This window comes from Zingiber officinale, chromosome 3B (genome assembly GCF_018446385.1).
Source record: "Zingiber officinale cultivar Zhangliang chromosome 3B, Zo_v1.1, whole genome shotgun sequence".
In the NCBI taxonomy this organism is placed as follows: Eukaryota; Viridiplantae; Streptophyta; class Magnoliopsida; order Zingiberales; family Zingiberaceae; genus Zingiber; species Zingiber officinale.
The window spans coordinates 37,008,747-37,027,603 of NC_055991.1; the positions used below are offsets into that span (position 1 = coordinate 37,008,747).

At 34.0% G+C, this 18,857-nt stretch overlaps 1 protein-coding gene across 2 annotated transcripts; it reads left to right on the plus strand.

The window, feature by feature from the left end:
* The first annotated feature begins 200 nt into the window (after window positions 1-200).
* LOC122056383 (WD repeat-containing protein 25-like) lies at window positions 201-18,463 on the plus strand. 2 transcript variants are annotated; one of them, XM_042618310.1, is made up of 5 exons: window positions 201-522; window positions 6,358-6,854; window positions 6,929-7,090; window positions 16,968-17,452; window positions 17,976-18,463. In XM_042618310.1, the coding sequence occupies exons 2-5, from the start codon at window positions 6,563-6,565 to the stop codon at window positions 18,345-18,347; spliced, it is 1,311 nt and encodes a 436-aa protein (XP_042474244.1). In that variant the 5' UTR covers window positions 201-522; window positions 6,358-6,562; the 3' UTR covers window positions 18,348-18,463. The 2 variants fall into 2 exon arrangements, with proteins under 2 accessions (XP_042474244.1, XP_042474243.1); XM_042618309.1 differs by having other exon boundaries at window positions 202-522; window positions 6,499-6,854.
* The last annotated feature ends 394 nt before the right edge of the window (window positions 18,464-18,857 follow it).

The window sequence follows — 18,857 nt, forward strand, 5'->3', positions numbered from 1 at the left end:
GAAGACAAGTCCAAATAATAAAGTTAAAATCTTCTATTTTTAAAAATAAGTTTAAAATAAAATAAAAATAAAAATTTGTTAAAAATAAATAATGTAGTATTTTAATTTTTTTTAAAAATAAATTTATTATATTTTCTAAAAGTTATAATTTTATAAATAAATAATTTTCAAGTTGAAAACAGGGCTGAACTTTCAGCGAAACCCATTTAACATCGCCAACCCAAACCCTACATCCAAAATCCTCTCCCAACCCTCGCGATCCGCCCCCCTCCAACACTAGCGTTCTCGGTTTCTTCCAATCCCTCGCTTTGCATACAGCTTTGTTCAACCTGCTCGAACCCTCGTCGCACACCGCTGTTGCTCTCCAACCTGCATCCAACCCTCGTCGTAGCGAGGCCGTGTTCAAGTAGTTTGTCACCAGCTCCAAAGTTTGTCGCCAGGCCCACGCTTGTACAGTTTGACCCTCATCATAACAGTTCGTCGTTGATCTCATCTTAAAGCATTCGTATATATCAAGATCTGGTAAAATTCTGATCTAATCTATGGCATCTCAAGTCCATATCTTCATTCAAAGCAGCTTGTGGATGATAGTGATCATATTTTCTTTTCTGTTGAAATTCTGTCATAGAGATTAATTTATCGATGACAAACGGTTGCATGGATGCTATTCTATCCTTTCGCATTTTTTTTTCTCGATTTCATTTCTGCCATTTTTATCAGTTAGGTACTGCACTGGCATTCATTTCCAGATCCAGTCTGTAACAGTATCACTTACTGACCAACATAATTAGGAGTCTGGGTTTGTTTTATCCTCTTCTATTAGGAAAAACTAGTTTAGTTGGGAACTAATTTAATAGGGAAGTATTGAAAGTTGGGTATTTAAGTTTCATAGGAACAATTAGTTCGGTTGGGAACTAGTGTTGGGTTTACTTTTCATTGGAATCCTTTCATTTTCTGTTCTTTTACTCCTTAAGTTTCATAGTTGATACGAAACATGTTATAAGTAGAGAGTGCCAAAAGAGAAAACATTATATACAAACATATCAAAACTAATGAGAACTAGGAAAATGACTACAACATCCTCTTTTGGATTTCATGGAGAACCGCTTTGATCACCAAACTACCAGCAACTTTAGAAATGACTACTGATGGATTGATTCTTGAGGTGTCTCACTATAAGCAATCACAGCATTCAAATTCATCAACATCCCGACAACTAATGAGGTCAACATTCCAATATTAATGGGAATATGAAGGCTCTTGTGCCTCATCACGACTTGGAAGCCAAATATGAAAATGTCTACTTAATTGACTTGGAAGCCAAATATGAAAATGTCTACTTAATTGACTGAAGGTTAAATTTGAATATAACACAATGTCAAATAATCTTCCAAATTCAAACTTAAATTTTAAATCAAAGCATCTCACAAAAACGTTAGGTTACCGTGATTGGTTGTACAGACACTTAGAATAGGTGAGATGACAAAGACTATTAAATTGAAAATATTTTTGAAATTTATAAATTAATAGAAAATTTTTCTTAAAATTATTTTTTAAATAATGATATTTCATGATTGTCTAGGTGTATTATATCTACATTTTTCAAAAATCTATGTACTTTTGAAAATGATGCTTATTTATCAATACTTAGAGTAAAAAATCATAGGTCAACATTGAACTCCTAGACCCCTAAGACACATAGGTATGTCTTCCTTATAGTTAACAAGGATGTCTTAATGGTGTGTTTGGTTAAGGGGAGGTCCATATTGAAAGATCAACATTTGAAAATGAGTTTTCAAAATATATTTGATAAAAATCTTTGAAAATTATTTTGAAAAAATTCCTCGAAAAAATATTTGAAAATTCCTTTGAAAATATCTTTAAAAATCCCTTTGAAAAAAATTATTATTTGAAAATTCCTTTGAAAAAGTATTAAAAAATTCTTTGAAAATTTCATTTTGAAAACTATTTTCAAAATTGCCCTTGAGAATTTTTTTTAATACAAGAGTTTGAAAACCTAAAATTTTTGAAAAATTTAAAAAGGTTTGTCAAAGGTGTTGAAAAGATTAAAGTGACAAAATTTTGAAAATACAAGCCTTTGAAAAACCTTAATAGAAATTTTTGAAAAATATATTGAAAGGTTTTTAAAGGTATTTTGAAAATTTATAAATGGTCTTCAAGAAGGGATAGAGAGTAATTTTTGACCAAATATTAGTGCAAAACCTAAGGTTGACGTTAAGTAATATGTCAAAGGAGGAGAGGAAGACTTAAGTTAAAAAAATTTAGTAATTTTTAGTTTGGAATAAGAACCCTTAAGACCTAAGTCTAACTTAATATAAAAAAGGGAGAAATTGTTGGTGCAATCAGCCTATAGGGTTTCGATGTTTGACAATACACCTATATTTAATAATATTATAATTATGCTAAGTTGTATTCTTCTTTCAATTCCTATCTTTTATCCTAATCATTATTCTTTGCCCTTGGAAAATTTCAATCAGTCAACGAACGTTTACAAGGAATTGCCTCAATTCTAAGTTCTTTAAAAAACTAACCTTAGTGAGTTGAGTGATTGAGTGACAACAGATTGTTTTAATTGCGACAAATGGAGAAGAAGCAAGGCTTGGAGAATCATTTGAAAAATGTACCTTGAGACTTTCTTCTCCTTGGATTCACATCAGTGAAGCAATGTGCCTCGAGACAACACATGGAATGCATGCAAATCAAATTTGCTTAGATCTTAGATAGATTAGAGAACAAAGATGCCGCCATTACTAGATTACAAAGGAGTCAAGTTACTAGAGTTCTTATGCCAAAACTCGTAAGATAACATAGCAATGATGAGAATGGTAATGGGGGCGGTGATAATGCTTCCAGTGACAAATTTGACCATGGTAGAGTGATGGAGTTAAAGAAAGAGAACAAGTTACCTAACAAGCTAACTATATGGATCAATGTGAACCCAAGGAGAAGAGAGTCTCATAAACCCACAAAGAATTGAAGCAAGAAACAATCAAAGTCTAAATCAATAAAATGGATGAAAAGAACCTCAACCCAATGCTTAAGAAAGCACGAACCTTGGTATAGAAGATGGAAGATGCCGCACTTTGGGATTGAGGTTGATAAGTCCTTGAACGCCACAAGGTGATGCCTTGATAAGTTATAATTCAATGAAGAACCAACAAGTGAGAGCCTTATCATGCCTTAGATTGAAACAACCCAAAAGATAAAAAAGAAGCTCATTTAGTAAAGGCCCATGTAGATTACTTAGCCATTTTGAGCTTATGATGCTATTACAACCCAAATAAAGATAAAAATTGAGCCTACATACCAAACGTATCCCTATTATATAGACATGAGACTTGAGTGGCTAATTAAGCTCATCTAAGGCTTGAATTAGATTGACTAAGCCGCATGACTTGCTGTTGGTCAAACCTTTTTCAATTGTAGTTTTGGCCTTCACATCTTCAATTAACACATTACGTGTTTCATGATAGGACCTTTGCGTATGGCTGGAGGGGGGGGGGGTGAATAGTCTTTCTTCGATTTTTCACCTACAACTTGTTAGTGAAAGTAAATAGAGAGAAATGAAAGACATGAAAGACAAGAAAACCAAGAAAACAATGCTAACTCCTTGGTTTACTTGGTCTCCACCTCCTTGAGGTGACTAATCCAAGGCACACACCCACACGATCAAGCTTCAATATGAACTTCTCCTTCTCGTTATCACAAACGAAGGTAGAGAAACCTTTACAAGGTTGCCTCTTCCTCTTATAAGATGAGATCTAGGCTTAGGAGGAAGAGACTCAAAACCTTCTTTGAAATCACTTGAAGAGCTCTCTTTTTGCTTAGCACAATAAGTATTCAAGTGTGTCTACTGCTACAGTACATCTCCCCTTTTTATTCGTCTTAAAAAGTAGTCGTTTCTCACGTGATCGTCGTCGTCGATCGATTGAGCACATCTCCAATCGATTCAAATATAGCCGTTGAGCGTCGTTACGATCGATTGAGTCAACACTGGATCGATTCAGTCGCATATTTCTTAGGTACAGAAGTGGATTCAATCGATCGGCCGATCGATTGGTTACCTCCAATCGATCGGCTGATCGATTCAAAATCGCATTGCTCCTTCATGCAGAAACCTTGTGAATCGATCGACTGATCGATCCAAGTTCCCTCTGCTCTCGCGCAGAGGATATCAATTGATCGGCCGATCGATTGGTTTCCTCCAATCGATTGGCTGATCGATTCAGAAGTATTCTGTTCCATAGTTATGCGGCTCAATCGATTTACCAATCGATTGCTTGCTGGTTTCCCAACTAATACCTCGTGCCAGATGAACGCATCCCTGGCCTTTCTCGCCAAGACTCTTGTCCTCGCTCTTCTTGGACTTCTCTTGCCTTACACCCGGTTTTCTGACCTGCAAGGACTTTTCCTGCTAAGACTCTGGTACTCGACCTTCTTGGACTTCTTCCCGCAAAACTTGCAGCACACGTTAGATCCAAACGTATTAACCTAAACTTAAATAGTTGTCAACACATTGAAAACATCCAGGGCATGATTGCACCAACATTTCATTCATCTTTTTAGCCTTAGTCCTTGTAATTGGGCCTCCATTGAGGCATAATGGATCATCAATAATATCTAGAGTGGGTTGCTCCTTTTCTTCCATAGCCAGCTTGATCCATACCATTAGCTTGTTGGGCAACTTATTCTCTTTCTTTGATTCCATCAAATCATGAATGGTCTACGTAGATAAATCATTTAGTCGTCCTGATCTGGAGCGATCTAGGCCTTCAATGGAGAAACCTCTAAAAAAAAAATCTTCTGATATTGTGTGGGCACATAAACATTTCTTATCAAATACCAATGTTTTACATTTGAATGGATGTAATCATACCATCAAATTGTCCTGATCTGGAGCGATCTAGGCCTTCATTAGAGAAACCTCTAAAAAAAATCTTCTGATATTGTGTGGGCACATAAACATTTCTTATCAAATACCAATGTTTTACATTTGAATGGATACAATCATACCATCAAATTGTCTTTGCAAAATCTTGAACTACTCAACAATGGATGGTAAATCCTAAACAATATATTCTAAGAAAATGTAAATTATAATCGTTAAAAACCATCCTATTATTTTTACACACTATTATTGACATAACATTTGTGTACATTGTATTTTTACATGTTATACATTCAGATTATAAATAAACAAAAGACTATAGTTGGTAGAATACATACATGAGAAAGATTTAAACAGAATCAATAAGAAGATGCTGAATGAACTATACCGAGCAATGCTAAAATCCTAATTAGTCATTTTTGGAGAACAATTAGTCTTCTTCAACTTTTTGCTGGTTTGCTATACTGCTGGAATGGTGTTTTGAGTAGGATGAGTTGCATGTAAAACATGCCTTGGTAGACATGAAGCTCTAGGTGACGTTTGAGCGGCTCATATGCTTGGGAAATTAAGTTAGTATTACCGCTATTGATGGGAGGGGTATTATTGGAATTAGGTGCACCTTTAGTAAAAAGCATAGTGCGCCCATTGAGAATTTCAAAATCTTGATTGCACTCTTTGAAAACATATCGAAAAATTTTGGCCTCGTGACACTATAGGATTTAAACAAAAGAACTAAAGGGGTTTAAGAAACATAAATAGGTAGTCTATTTGTAAAATTTTGATAAATTAAAATTATATAATAATTTTGACTAAAGTTGTTATATGGATTTAAATAGATCAAAATAAAAAATTGTTTATTTGTAAATTTTAAATAATTTAAATTATATAATAGTTTTAATTATATTTGATTAGGCTCCAAACGCATTAGAGAAATGGTAAAAGGATTAATTATAAAATTTTAATAATTTAAATTTATACAATAACTCCAACTAAAATTATTATATAATTTTTTAAAAAATAAAATAAATCTGGAAGATACATGAAAAAAAAATCAACGAATAGTAAATTTCAGCATATCAATCATCTTCAATTCGAATCACAAATACTGGTAATCAAGCCACCGCAAATACTTGTACCATCACATGTACCAACTTGGGCTGGCTCATGACACGGCGGATTGACTTGCCAAAAGCTCTTAATCTGACGGGCGACTAGCATGCTATTTTGATGGATTGAGAAATCTCCAATTTAGTCTAACTTAGGGTGAGTTACGGGTTAGACTCGTCCAAAATATAAAAATTCTTACAAATTTATTGAATTTGATTATTTCATCAATAAATATTTCTAAAATGTTTTTTTAATAAAATTCTTAATTCTTACTTTACACATATCTATTTTAAAATTTTCATTTTAAAATTTAATATTTTTTTCTTTAACTTCTCAACTAGTGGACTAGCTCGAAGCTGCTCCTCGTTTGGACTCGCAATCTGCACAGGCTGATCATTCCCTTTTAAATGATAAAATTTCAATTAATCCGTCGGCCAATCTGGCCAACACCACCTAACCCAAATTGACGCTTTGCCTCGCAGACCTTTTTCGCCTTTGCATGATGTCGCCTTGCTGACGTTCTGCAAGTTTCTGCAAATACCATCGATGGATCTTCTCTGCAAAGCTTACGGCGACGCTTCTGATGAAGATGGAGAATTTGAGAATCTGGGTGAAGTCAAATACAAACGCCAACGCTCTATCCCTCCTCATAAGAGAACCTGTTCAGAAGCCTACGCTCCCGTGCAATCCCCCTCACCTGCTGTGGTTCTTCCTGCCCAGCCTCCTAGTAGATATGTGTCCAAGAGGGATCGGGCGATCTTGGCGGCTAAAACCACATCCACTCCCTCCGCCGCTCACCCTCTTCCCAATCTTCCTACCACCAACGTCGAGCCTCTTGGTATCTCGATCTCTCCTTCTCCTTTATCCTTGTAAACCTTTATGTTTGATCTTCTTTTTTTTTTTTTTTTGCAGTTGGATTAACTTTGGATTCAGAACTTCCATCAGATATTTTGAATTTATTAAAGTGCAAAAAGAACATTGCTGCTGCTAAGAGTAGGGTTTCTACTGGACTCTCGGTTTCATTAAATGGTCACACTTCTGCCGTCAATTCTATACAGTGGTCAAAAAGTCATGGTTAGTGTCTTGTTTTCGGTTTTCCCATTATTTTCTAGTATTATGCAATGGTGTTTTTTTTTTCTCTGTGTATTGAGATTTCTTCGTTTTACTAAAAAGGAATCTTCCATTGACAATGTGCTCCATTTGTTCTCTAGATGCTATTAGAGTCATGTAATACTCAGCTACGCAATAGAAGATATAGCTTATATTACTGGTATTTTATTTGGAAATGATTTACCAATGAAATTTCTTATTTCCTATCTTCACTGTCTACATATGGTTATTGCATTGCCTTCTTGAGAACTTACACTTTTCTAGCTTCCATGCAGGTGGCCTCTGTTCCTTTTTCAGTAGCATGTAATTTCTTTATCCTTTTTGCATTGTAATAGATTCCATACAATAAAGATGGCATGTTCAGTGTATACAAATTAAAGTATGAAGTTCTTTTCTCAATTTAAAATTTAAATATTTAGGAAGCTATCCAAATTATATGAGAGAATTGATCAATAACTTTTCAAAAGCCAACATTAGACCTGAAGTGCAGAAGCCAAGTTAATAGTAACTCAATCATTGAAGCTTATAAAGTTTATTATTCCTCATGGTATTCGTCGATCTAAAAAAAACTGATGATAGAGTCTCGAGACAAATTATGTGGAGAATTCTAGAAAAGAAAGATGTTAGCCTAGTGTATATTAAAATAATCAAAGATATGTATGAGGATGCAATGATAAAAGTGAAGATTTTAGGTGGATTAACCAAAATTTTCTATAAAAATATAGTTACATTAAGGATCAGTTCAAGTCTGTATCTTTTTTACTAATCATGGATGAACTTAGTAGACACATCCAAGACATATTACCATAATGTATGTTGTTTGTAAGTGATATTGTTTTGGTAGATGAGACACGTGATGGAATAAATGCTAAGCTCGAATCTTGACTGAAAACACTAGAAGTTTAGTAATATATTGGATTTAAAATTATTAGAAATATTAGGCGTAAAAGACAATTGTTAATATAGGAGATAACAAATTTCTTTAAGTATTTTAGATCGTTTTTGCAATAGGATGGAGTGGTTAAGAAAGATACAAGTAGGATAGTTGAAATGGAGGAGAGCCTTAGTTGTTCTTTGTCATCATAAAGTATCTCTAAAACATAAAGGGAAGTTCTACAAAATAACGATTATACTTGCTATGTTATGAAGTTGAATGTTGACTTATGACTCGAGTACACGAGCAGAAGATGAGAGTCGCATAAATGAGGATGTTAAGATAAATATGTGGACATATGAGGATGGATAGATAAGAAATAAAAACAAGAGAATGTTGTGTTGCTCCTGTTAAGAAAAAACACCGAAAGATGCATTTAAGATGGTATAAACATATACTTAGACGATCAATAAGTACGTCAGTTAGAGGATATGAAACTATTATAAATATGCATATTAAACGAGAACAAACAAGACTTAGGAGGATTTAGTTAGCAACGATAAAACAAGATAAATTTATTTAAATATAAATGATGATATAGTAGGGGATAGAGCCTAATGATGCAGGATGATCCATATAATAGGAAATAATTGCTTAGTGAATTTTAAAATATGATAAGTCCTTTTGATAAATGTCATAAGAGTATGCAACGGAAGATTAAAATAATTAACAAAGCAATATGTAGTGGAAGTAATTAAAAGTTAACAATATGATAAAATGATTAGAATTAAGTAAAATGACACAAGTGATTTAACTTGGTTCGGAACCCCTAGATTTCTGCTCTTTTATTTATCAATTCGTTAGGGGAATCACCTCCAAATATACTACTATTTTTCTAGGAAACCTTCCCGAGGTAGAGAAACCCTTACAACTTAGCAAAATAATAGATAGATAAATAAAGTACAATGCCAAAATAACAACTCAGAAAGAATAATACACAAACAAAGATGCTGAGTCGTTTGATGCCCTTGCAGAGCTTGAACAACGAACATGAGCACAAGAAGCTTGAGAGTTAATAATGTTCTCGTCTTCTCGATATTTTTAATTTTTTAAGATGTTCCCATTGAGCCCTTTCTATGGTCTTTTTCGATCAATTGAAATTCTCGGTTCGGTTGCCCAAACAAACATTTATTTGTGCTTAGTCTTCGTTATTTATCCTTTACTAGTTGACTGCATCCTCTTTTTTGATCGATTGGAGTCCTTCCACACTAGCTTTTCCTTCTAGGTGAGCGCTGCTGATTGATTTTTCTGATTTCCTAATCACTGTTTAGTCTCTCAAATAAAAGCTAAACGTTGCTATGTTAGCAGATAAAAAATAATCCTTTGCCACATTAGCATCTGGATTGATTTTATATTCATTGCTTTATCTGATTGCCCAAACCTCTTTTTCGATCTCTTGAACACCGGTCGATTGGAAATGTTGTTCGGTTGTCCGGAAAATCTACAACACAAAGTTAGTTCGAAAAAAATATAAAATATTATAACAAAGTAGATGGCTACTTGATTGACTTTGACTTCCAAATCCATGTTGGTTTCTAGGTCAAGTCTAGCCTACCTAAAGGGTTTACCCACACCCATGTTGGTTCCTAGGTCAAGTCTAGCCTACCTAAACGGTTTACCCACGTCCTAGATATAAGATACTCTTTCACAACCTTCTTTGTCATAAGGACCTCTCTTAGACTTACTTTTTGCTTAGTGCATACCATGACTTATTATAACTGCCCAATGTTCGGACTTACCGAGTTTTTATTACCTGGTATCTTGACCTATGAGGCTTCCTTGCATGTCCAGCCTCCCTAACTTACTAGGTCTTTCTTGCTTGGTATTCGGTTTACCTAACCTACCAGGGTATCCTTTGTCAAGTTACCTGCACTTGTAAACTTGACATACACATTAGACCACATATTATCTAACTTTAAACACTTTCTCATACATAAAATCCCTATGACTCTTGCACCAATAATTCTCCCTTTTTGATGACAAACAACTTGTTTAAAATTAGTCAAACATATAACTAAGCAAGATAACCATAAGCAAGCTCTCTCCTTAACAAATTTGAGTAGTAATATTTTTAAATTTTCAAAAATCTCCTTTCTAAAACTATAATTTTTGCAAAATAATTTTGTAAAATATTTTTGAATTACTTTATTTCCAAACCTTTGAAAATCTTTTGAAACATCCTTTGCTAAAATATTTTCTAAGTGTCCTTTGCAAAAATATTTTCCCATCCTTTTGATAAAATCCTTTTGAAATATTTTCCAAATCCTTTGTAAAAATATTTTCAAAATTATTTTGTAAAAACCTTTAAAATTATTTTTGAAAACATTTTGTAAAAACCTTTGAAAACACTTTTGAAAATATTTAGTAAAAACCTTCAAAACATTTTTGAAAACATTTAATAAAAACTTTTAAAAATGATAGGGTATTGGTAACCCTTTGATAGGATCGCTAGAGGGGGAGGGGTGAATAATTGTTACCTACAATTTGAAAACTTTTCTTTCTCTTGCTGTGTTTTTAACTAGGACAAATATACATTAGTAGATAAAAATAGCTAAACAAATAACTATGCACATACCAAAAGACACCTCGATTTAACATGGTTCACAACCTTAGGTTTGCTACGTTCACGATCCTATGAACACGAAGTCCACTAAATTTTTCCTCCTCGATAACGTGCCAATGGCGGAGAAACTTTGTATAATCATTAGTATTACAATTTACAAGGTATGAAGAAATAGAAAAACACTAAAGTTTTGAAAGGAGACTGATCTTTTGTAGCATAGGGTAATCTGTTTGTGTTCGTGATTCTTCCTCAAGCTTTTTGGTTCTATTTATAGGCCTCTTGCATGAAGTGCCTTGCTATCACAAACTTGTTGACAAGTTACAATGCATTCGACCTTATGACTCTTGTTCCACCAACTTCATCCGTAAAGCACCACATTTATTTGATAATACTGACGTGCCACGGTTCGATTGACTAAATGCTTGTTTTGATCGATCTATACCCCGGTTAATTAAATCTTTGACCCACCTCATTTGATCTGAATCACTAACTCGACATAGGTCCGGTTGACTAAACACCCTTTCTAGTCGACTAATTATCTTGAGCTGATCTGGATCATGTTGTTGATTGAGTGGACTCCAGTTTTGGTCACCTAAAAACAAATTAAGTCAGTTGAAGTTTTGGTCAACTTAATAGACATCTTGTCACTTGGAACTTTGACTTTAGTCTACTAAAACCCAGTCTACCTAAGTTGAGTTCTGCACTTCTAAATATAGGTTCATTCAACTCATCTCACAACTGTCTTTCATCAGGTTTTTCATCCTTTGGATGCATCGAGCTCTTTGGCTCACTCCCCGTGTTTCTTTCTCACTCCACTAGTGTACTTTTTCGCAAATCATTTCGTCTATTGAATGTATCAAGCCTGTTGGCTCCCTTCTCATGTTAGCCTTTTCACTTGCTTATGTCTTTTGCTCTAGGTGTACTTACCTTCGATACTTTTTGTCCTTCGGTCCGTTGGGTGTTCCAACCACCATACTCTGAGCTTCCATGAACCCTGCACCATCAAGTAACCTTGTGTGTATTCCTAAGTCCTTGTACACTTTGACACACAATTAGATCAAACACCAAAACCACATATTATATTGTCATTTAGCATGCAACTTTTAAAATCAAATTTTTTATAGTAAATTTTCTTCAAAAAATTATTAGAAAATATATATTACTTGATAAATCATGAAATTTTGAACACTTAAAGTTAATATGCCATAATTTTCGATTTTAAAGAAAAATTTTAAATAGATTTTTCAAAATTGCATAGTTTTAGCATGCATCTCTCAAACTGAGTCAACTATATAATATTTTAAAACTTAATTTTCTATGGTTGACTATTTTAGGGGTTTCCTAAAATTCAAAATCGATTTTGGTACCCAAAATAAATTTGTGCCTATTGGATTTATTAAATTTTTTTAGGGATTAAACTTTTCAAAATATTCTAAGTTTTGAATATTACTTTAGGCCCTCCAAATCCTAAACCTTCCCTTATAAATTTTGGTCTTTAGTTATTTAACAATAAGTTCATGTCAGTAAAACCAATAAAAAATGTATCCATGGCTAATTTAAAGGTTTCTGCTTGTTCTCCTAATGTTACATTTTCAGCTGTTAAATTTTTAAAATCGACCTTTGAACAAGAATTTATTAACTGTTTTTCTAAGTGTTTTAAATCTATATATTTGCTTCTAATTTTACAAAGGGATCTACAAAGCATTTTTATAGCATCATATAACTTATCAGAATGTAAGTCACATACCTCGCCATGTCAAAATCTAAGATGATATTCCTTCACTATCGCTCCCATCAGTTGAAGTGTGGCTTGTTCCTCATGGATTGCCATGAATGCCATTCCTACTTTGTGATCAAACTCTTTTTTTGAATCTTCTGAGGATGACATATCACACCCAATTGCCTTCAAATTTCTGGCCTTGGATGCTGTCAAAATTATTATTTTGAAAAAATCTCTTGATTTTCCTTACCAGATATACCTCCTGGTTACCATACATTGATGACTCTAAGTTGGACTCCTATGTTGTTGCTACAGCCACATTACCTTCTTATGTTCTTCACTTTTCTAATATTGATCTGTAATTCGAGATTCAAACAATTCCATAGCAGAGAAGGAGTCATCTAGTGCACATACCTCAAGATTCTTTGAAATATAAAATGAATCTAATCAACACCCATTGTGTCGTTCTGTGAATGCATTGATTGCACATCAGATAATGTCTCAGTTAGACATTAGTTCATTAAGAATATTTGGTCTGGTCAGGATCTCCTTGAGTCTTTGAGCAGATTAGCCACCGACTCTCCCTTGTCAGACTACTGAGTTTGACTTTTTAGCAAGTCCTGCTTAGTCAGTTTAGCCTCTAAAGTGCCTTCGTGGACGTCTATTAGTTTCTCCCCGAGCTCTCTTTTACTGAATTGTTTGCTCCATCCCTGTTACTTCTTGCGCAGAGATGGACCTGATCAAGATTCTAGTGCTCAACCAAGCAATCAAATAGCAACAATAAGAAAAGTGTAATCTATTATTTACTTTGTATTTTTGTCTTCATTTGTGTTTTCTCATTTTGTTTTAACCTAAATAGTCTTGTAAGAGGTTTCTTTACCTTCGTGGATTTCCAAGAAGGAGAAAAGGTAGAGGTGATCCTGGCTGTGCCTTAAGGATCATAGGTTATAGAGTAGGAACGTGGGTTCTGAACGAAATCAAAGAGTTTATTGACCCCCCTCTACCCATTTCCAACATTTCTACAAAACTTAGACGTGTAATTCCAATAATTTGTTGAAGCAAATGTGAAAATGCAAATCAACTATGCTTTGACAAAATTGTCACACCTCAAATGAGTTCTCTTTCCATGATTTGGAATAGCTAGCCACCCACCAGTGGTAGAATTCCATTAGCCTCTCTCATATCATTATGCCACCTAGACAATAGAAATCAACACAACCATACATATATTCGAGCATCACATACTCTAGTACGTTGATAAATACAAATTTACCTATTATAAGTGAAACATATTAAGCATCCATCTATTAAAAAGAGAAAAAATTTAAACAATGAGATTAAGATGTAGAAAAATATCACATTGTGAAGAGGAAAGTAAAGAATATACAAAACTGTTGGTATTGCGGTAGGGGTTTGGATGGCTAGAGGAGAGGAGTGAATCGTGACCTGCAATTAAAATTTAGATTTCTCTTGCTAATCACTTAGCAAGGACACACACAAGTCAATCAAAAACAAATAAAACATAAGAGAAAGGAGATACAAAATTTACATGGTTTGCAACCCACGAGTTGCTAGTCTAAGAACTAAGAAAGCACTTGTCCACTATCTTCTCTTCGGGAACGATTCAAAGGCGAAGAAGCCTCTTACAATGGTTAAGTACAAGAGTAAATAAAGAACTGAAAACAGAAGTATTTGAGAGTGTTGTATCTTGTTCTTTGAGCTTCAGTCACTTTTATAGACCCCATCTTGATCTGATCGTTGTGTTGACGTGGCATCTTCTGGTCACATGAAAGCCTTTCGGTCGACTGGATCTTTGCTCATGTGGCTTTAGACTTTATCCGCTTCGATAATGACTTGATAACGATTCTAGATGACTTAGCAACCTCCGGTCGCATTGTTCCGGTCTCCTAGAGGCTGCTGACTTGGCCATTGATCCGTTTCAACAATGGATATGGATGACTCTAGGCTTTAGGTCGCTTGGATTGTCTCCGATCACTTGGAGTATCTTTAACTTTTGTACTTGACCATTCACTTATCTCGCCTTCTTCGGTCACCTGGGTGGATACTCCGGTCGCTCGGACACTTGGTCGCTTAGATCCGGTTCCGGTTGCCTTGAGTGCAGTCTTCCTTCTGACTTCTTATCCCTTGGATGCATTGAGCCCTTCTGACTCACTTCCCGTGCATCCTTCTCGCTTTACTAAAGTACTCCTTCGCAACTCTTCTTTCTTAGGATTTCACAGAAAGCCCGTCAGCTCCTTTCGCATATCATTCTCGCTTGTTTGCGCCTTTTGCCAGGCCTTGCCATCTCTGATGGCCCTAAGCCATCGGGTACATGTGTGTTTTCCTAACTCACTGTACATTTAGACACACATATTAAAACACAATAAAGTCTAACTTAAACTTATTTGACAACACTTCAAAACTCCATTTGGGGTTCTAACAATAACAAGAACAAACATAAAGTTCAACTCATGTGAAACCTCAAATCCATGACAACAATGTGTTATAATAGTAAATTAGGTGCAACATCTTTAATGGCATCCCTATTTACTACCCATGGATTAAAATAGTAAATTTGGTGCAACATCTTAATGACTTCCCTATTTACTACTAATGGATTAAAAATTCAATCTCATCATGATGATATTTCTTAGTTCTTTCATAATGGATTGGTAATGGGTTCTTTGATGTCATATCCAACGTTTAAAATATTGAACTGCACAGATCGACATGGTTGGAATTTACTATTCCACTTGCTGATTAGCACGACACTGGCACAAACAGTAGCATTGACTAGGCGAAGTTGTGATGCCTCTTGCGGCTGCCTCACCTGGTCGCGAGGCCTTAGTGAGCCAGTTTTACCTTGTGCGAGGCGGACGTGAGTCCACTACGAGGCCCCGCGATCGTGAGGCCGCCATGAGTCTCTGTGGCTACGCGAGGTAACACAAGGCCGTCGCGAGACCCTACAGCTGCGTGAGGCCTAGTGGATGCCGCCGAAAACTTGTGTTCTTGAGATGATATTTTTTTCTTCATTTTATTGAACTGCTATTTTTTTTGTAACTCTTAATTCTTTTTCCTCGTAAATCTTTCTCCTTTCCTCTCTATTAATTTCTTTCCTCCTTAAACATATAGATTTTTTTTTTTTCAAAAATGGAATTTCTTTTGTCCTATTAATTTCTTTCCCCCCTTCACCCATTCATATAGGCAAACACAAAGGCTAAGGGAGAAAAAAAAAAGCCTTTTTAAGGATAGAAGGGACAGATTGCTATTAAAGAAAAATAAATATAATATAATATCTAAATACTACTTGAACCAAATTTTTTTTATATATAAATTTAGTTTAATTTAATTTTAAACTGATCCATATAAATTCATCCTAACCACCATGACTAGACTCTAGTTAAATCCTAAATCGGCTTTTGCTCAATCCTAATTATTAAAATATTAATTTATTTTAATTTAATTAATTATTTATATTTAAAAAATCATTTCAAATATAAATTTTTTAAACAAGTTAAAATATCATATTTAAAAGATTTTATATGTTCTAACTTTTGTGATGTGAGTTATCAAAAATTATATTAATTCATGACTAATTTAAAATTTTTAAATAAATATAACATAATCAATCCTTAAAAACATCAAAATATATCTAAAGATTTTGAAGATCAATCATCATGACTATTATAAATGCAAGGTCTCGGACTTGATACTTCTACAATAAAATTTAAAACTGAAGATCAATTTTCATTACTATTATAAATGCAAGATTGCTGGACTAGATGCCTTTACAATAAACATGAAGATCTATCTTCATTACCATTGAAAGCCTTGATGTCTCTATAACAAAATTGTAATTAAGAATATTTAATTATATGCAATAATAATAAAAATATAAAATTTAAATTTATATATTTAGTAGTTGTTGCAAAAGATTTGATAAGCATCAAATATCTCATGAGATAATATCAAAATTTGAACTCAATATTTAACATCTCAAATATAACATAATAGTAAGCATTTATGACCATCAAATATTAATAAAATTATTTTTTAAATAATATATTTTATATTTAAAAAAGTACTGAAATCTCATTAGAATAGTATAATATAGTACTATCATTCTGGTCATAAAACGAAACTTTGGCTTGAAATTTTAAATCTTGATCATGTCACATGCATTAATCTCCGTTCTGATACCATTTCCATCTATTAATCAAGAGTGTGATCTTTGTTTATTATCAGATTACTTAATTTCAAGTAATGATAAGCTTATGCTTTATAATTTAAAATGCATGAGCTCATAACTTTGTTATTTCCATCAATTCTACAATTATGGTATTTTAGGACATCTGTTTTCTATGAACTTATGATATGTAACTTCATGTGAATGGCAACAATTATGTTACAGTAGAATATATGTTAAAACATCCTTAGATTTCTTATTTAATTAACCTAAAATTTATAAGTTCAGATTTTCTGAGCTTAGCTAGTGATCTTACTACTCGTTCAAATCTTTTTCTTTTACATTATAACAGAAATATTGATAGACGTTTTGCTTTTTTAAAATAAGTTATTGTCAACGTTGATGACCACGTGCTTATGGATAAGTTTCAATGTACAGGTCATCTTCTTGCTTCTGCAAGTATGGATCAGGCAGTTTATGTATGGAACGTCTGGAACAGAAATCAACAGAAAGTTTGTGCTTTAAGATGCCATAATGCTGCGGTAAAAGATGTCAGATGGTCTTCCGATGGATTATCTTTACTTTCTTGTGGTTATGACTGTTCATCACGACTTGTTGATATTGAAAAGGGTACAGAAACACAAATGTTTAAAGAGGAGCAAACCGTGGAAGTTGTCAGATTCCATCCAGAAAATTCTAGTCTATTCCTTTCTGGAGGTTCAAAGGGCTTACTCAGACTATGGGATATAAGAGTTGGGGCAGTGGTGAAGGAGTATCTTAAAGGGCTTGGGCCAATTCTCGATGTAGAATTCAGCCGAGATGGAAACAACTTCATTTCTTCCAGTGACACTTCTAACAGCCGCATTAGTGAGAACTCTATTGTATTATGGGATGTTATGCGGCAAGTTCCTTTATCTAACCAGGTAATGTTTTCTATCCTTGTTAGTCCCAAGATATCTTTTAATATGTTCAGTTTTTAACTTCTATATATACTTTTCTGAACAGACATAACATGGTACATATTATGTAAATAATATGAAGCTATGCCAATGTTGGCTGTCCATTAAGATGGTGCAAGTGATTATTTACTTTGTATAATATATATTATTTAATATATCAATGATAGCTGATCGAAATGCTTGCTAAAATGCAATATAGGCAACTTCCTTTTTTTTTTAAGTGACAAAAACTTTCACTGTCAACAAATGCCACTTCTCAGAAAATCTATTGCATGACGCCTGCTTAAAGAGCACAATAACCCGAAGGCACAATCTAATTTTTTTTTCAGTTTTGCTTACCGGTGAATAGAAAACTGGGATTTGTTTGGAGTTTCTTTTTAGTTTGACTTTAGATCCTCGTTCATTTCTGTCTGATGCTCATCTGATGTTTTCATTTCTGCTTTAACTTGCCATCCATTTGACATTGTTTTTCTTCTATTTTCATAAGGTTTATGCAGAGGCGTACACCTGCACTTGCGTTCGGTATCACCCATATGGTTCTTGCTTCATCGCACAGTCGAATGGTAACTATATTGCTGTTTTTTCTGCTAGGCTACCATATAAGTTAGACAAATACAAGCGGTATGAGAATCATGGCGTGTGGGGCTTCCCTGTCAAATGTAATTTCAACATGGATGGTCAACAAATTGCATCCGGCTCCTCAGATGGGTGTATCTACTTGTATGATTACAAATCATCCAATCTTCTGAAAAAAATTAAGGCATTCGAGCAGGCATGCGTGGATGTTGCCTTCCACCCCACAATACCTGATGTTATTGCTTCATGTAGCTGGAGGGGGGAAATCTCCGTGTTTGGATAAACGAGTTGTAATGAAAACTAGCTTCTTCTTTTAGGAATTGTAAAGTTTCGGAAGCTAAATATAATGTATATTGTATGCAATATTATCTTTAGTGTTAAAAAAACCCCGTTAAAGAATTTTGCTTCCTGGTGCCCTTCGTGGAACCATATTACCTGATTTTACTCATTCTATAGACGCTATTTGTAACTGATGTAAATCCATTTTCTAGAGTACATGTGCACGTTATAGATTTTGAGCCCCGTTGGTGAGTCTTACCCATTAATTGTCAGATCATTTGTGCATCAATAGAGTTTGACATGAACAATCAAATATATTTTTCTTGCAAAATCAAATAAAAAGATTAAGTGCATGAATAATAAAATTAATAAGAGAAGGTACAAATAATAATAACAATTATTTATGTGATAGGTAAATTAAGCTCGAAATATCTAAGGTGCATTCTAATAAACAATAAGATAGCTTATTTGGATAGTTTGAAGCTTGAATTAGTTGACAGTTGACTATTAAGAC

Bases quoted from the DNA above. Each gene is read 5' to 3' on its own strand.
- LOC122056383 (XM_042618310.1), top strand. From the start codon at position 6,563: ATGGATCTTCTCTGCAAAGCTTACGGCGACGCTTCTGATGAAGATGGA. The intron at 6,855-6,928 runs GTATCTCGATCT...TTTTTTTTGCAG, and splicing joins CACCAACGTCGAGCCTCTTG to TTGGATTAACTTTGGATTCA. The intron at 7,091-16,967 runs GTTAGTGTCTTG...TTCAATGTACAG, and splicing joins ACAGTGGTCAAAAAGTCATG to GTCATCTTCTTGCTTCTGCA.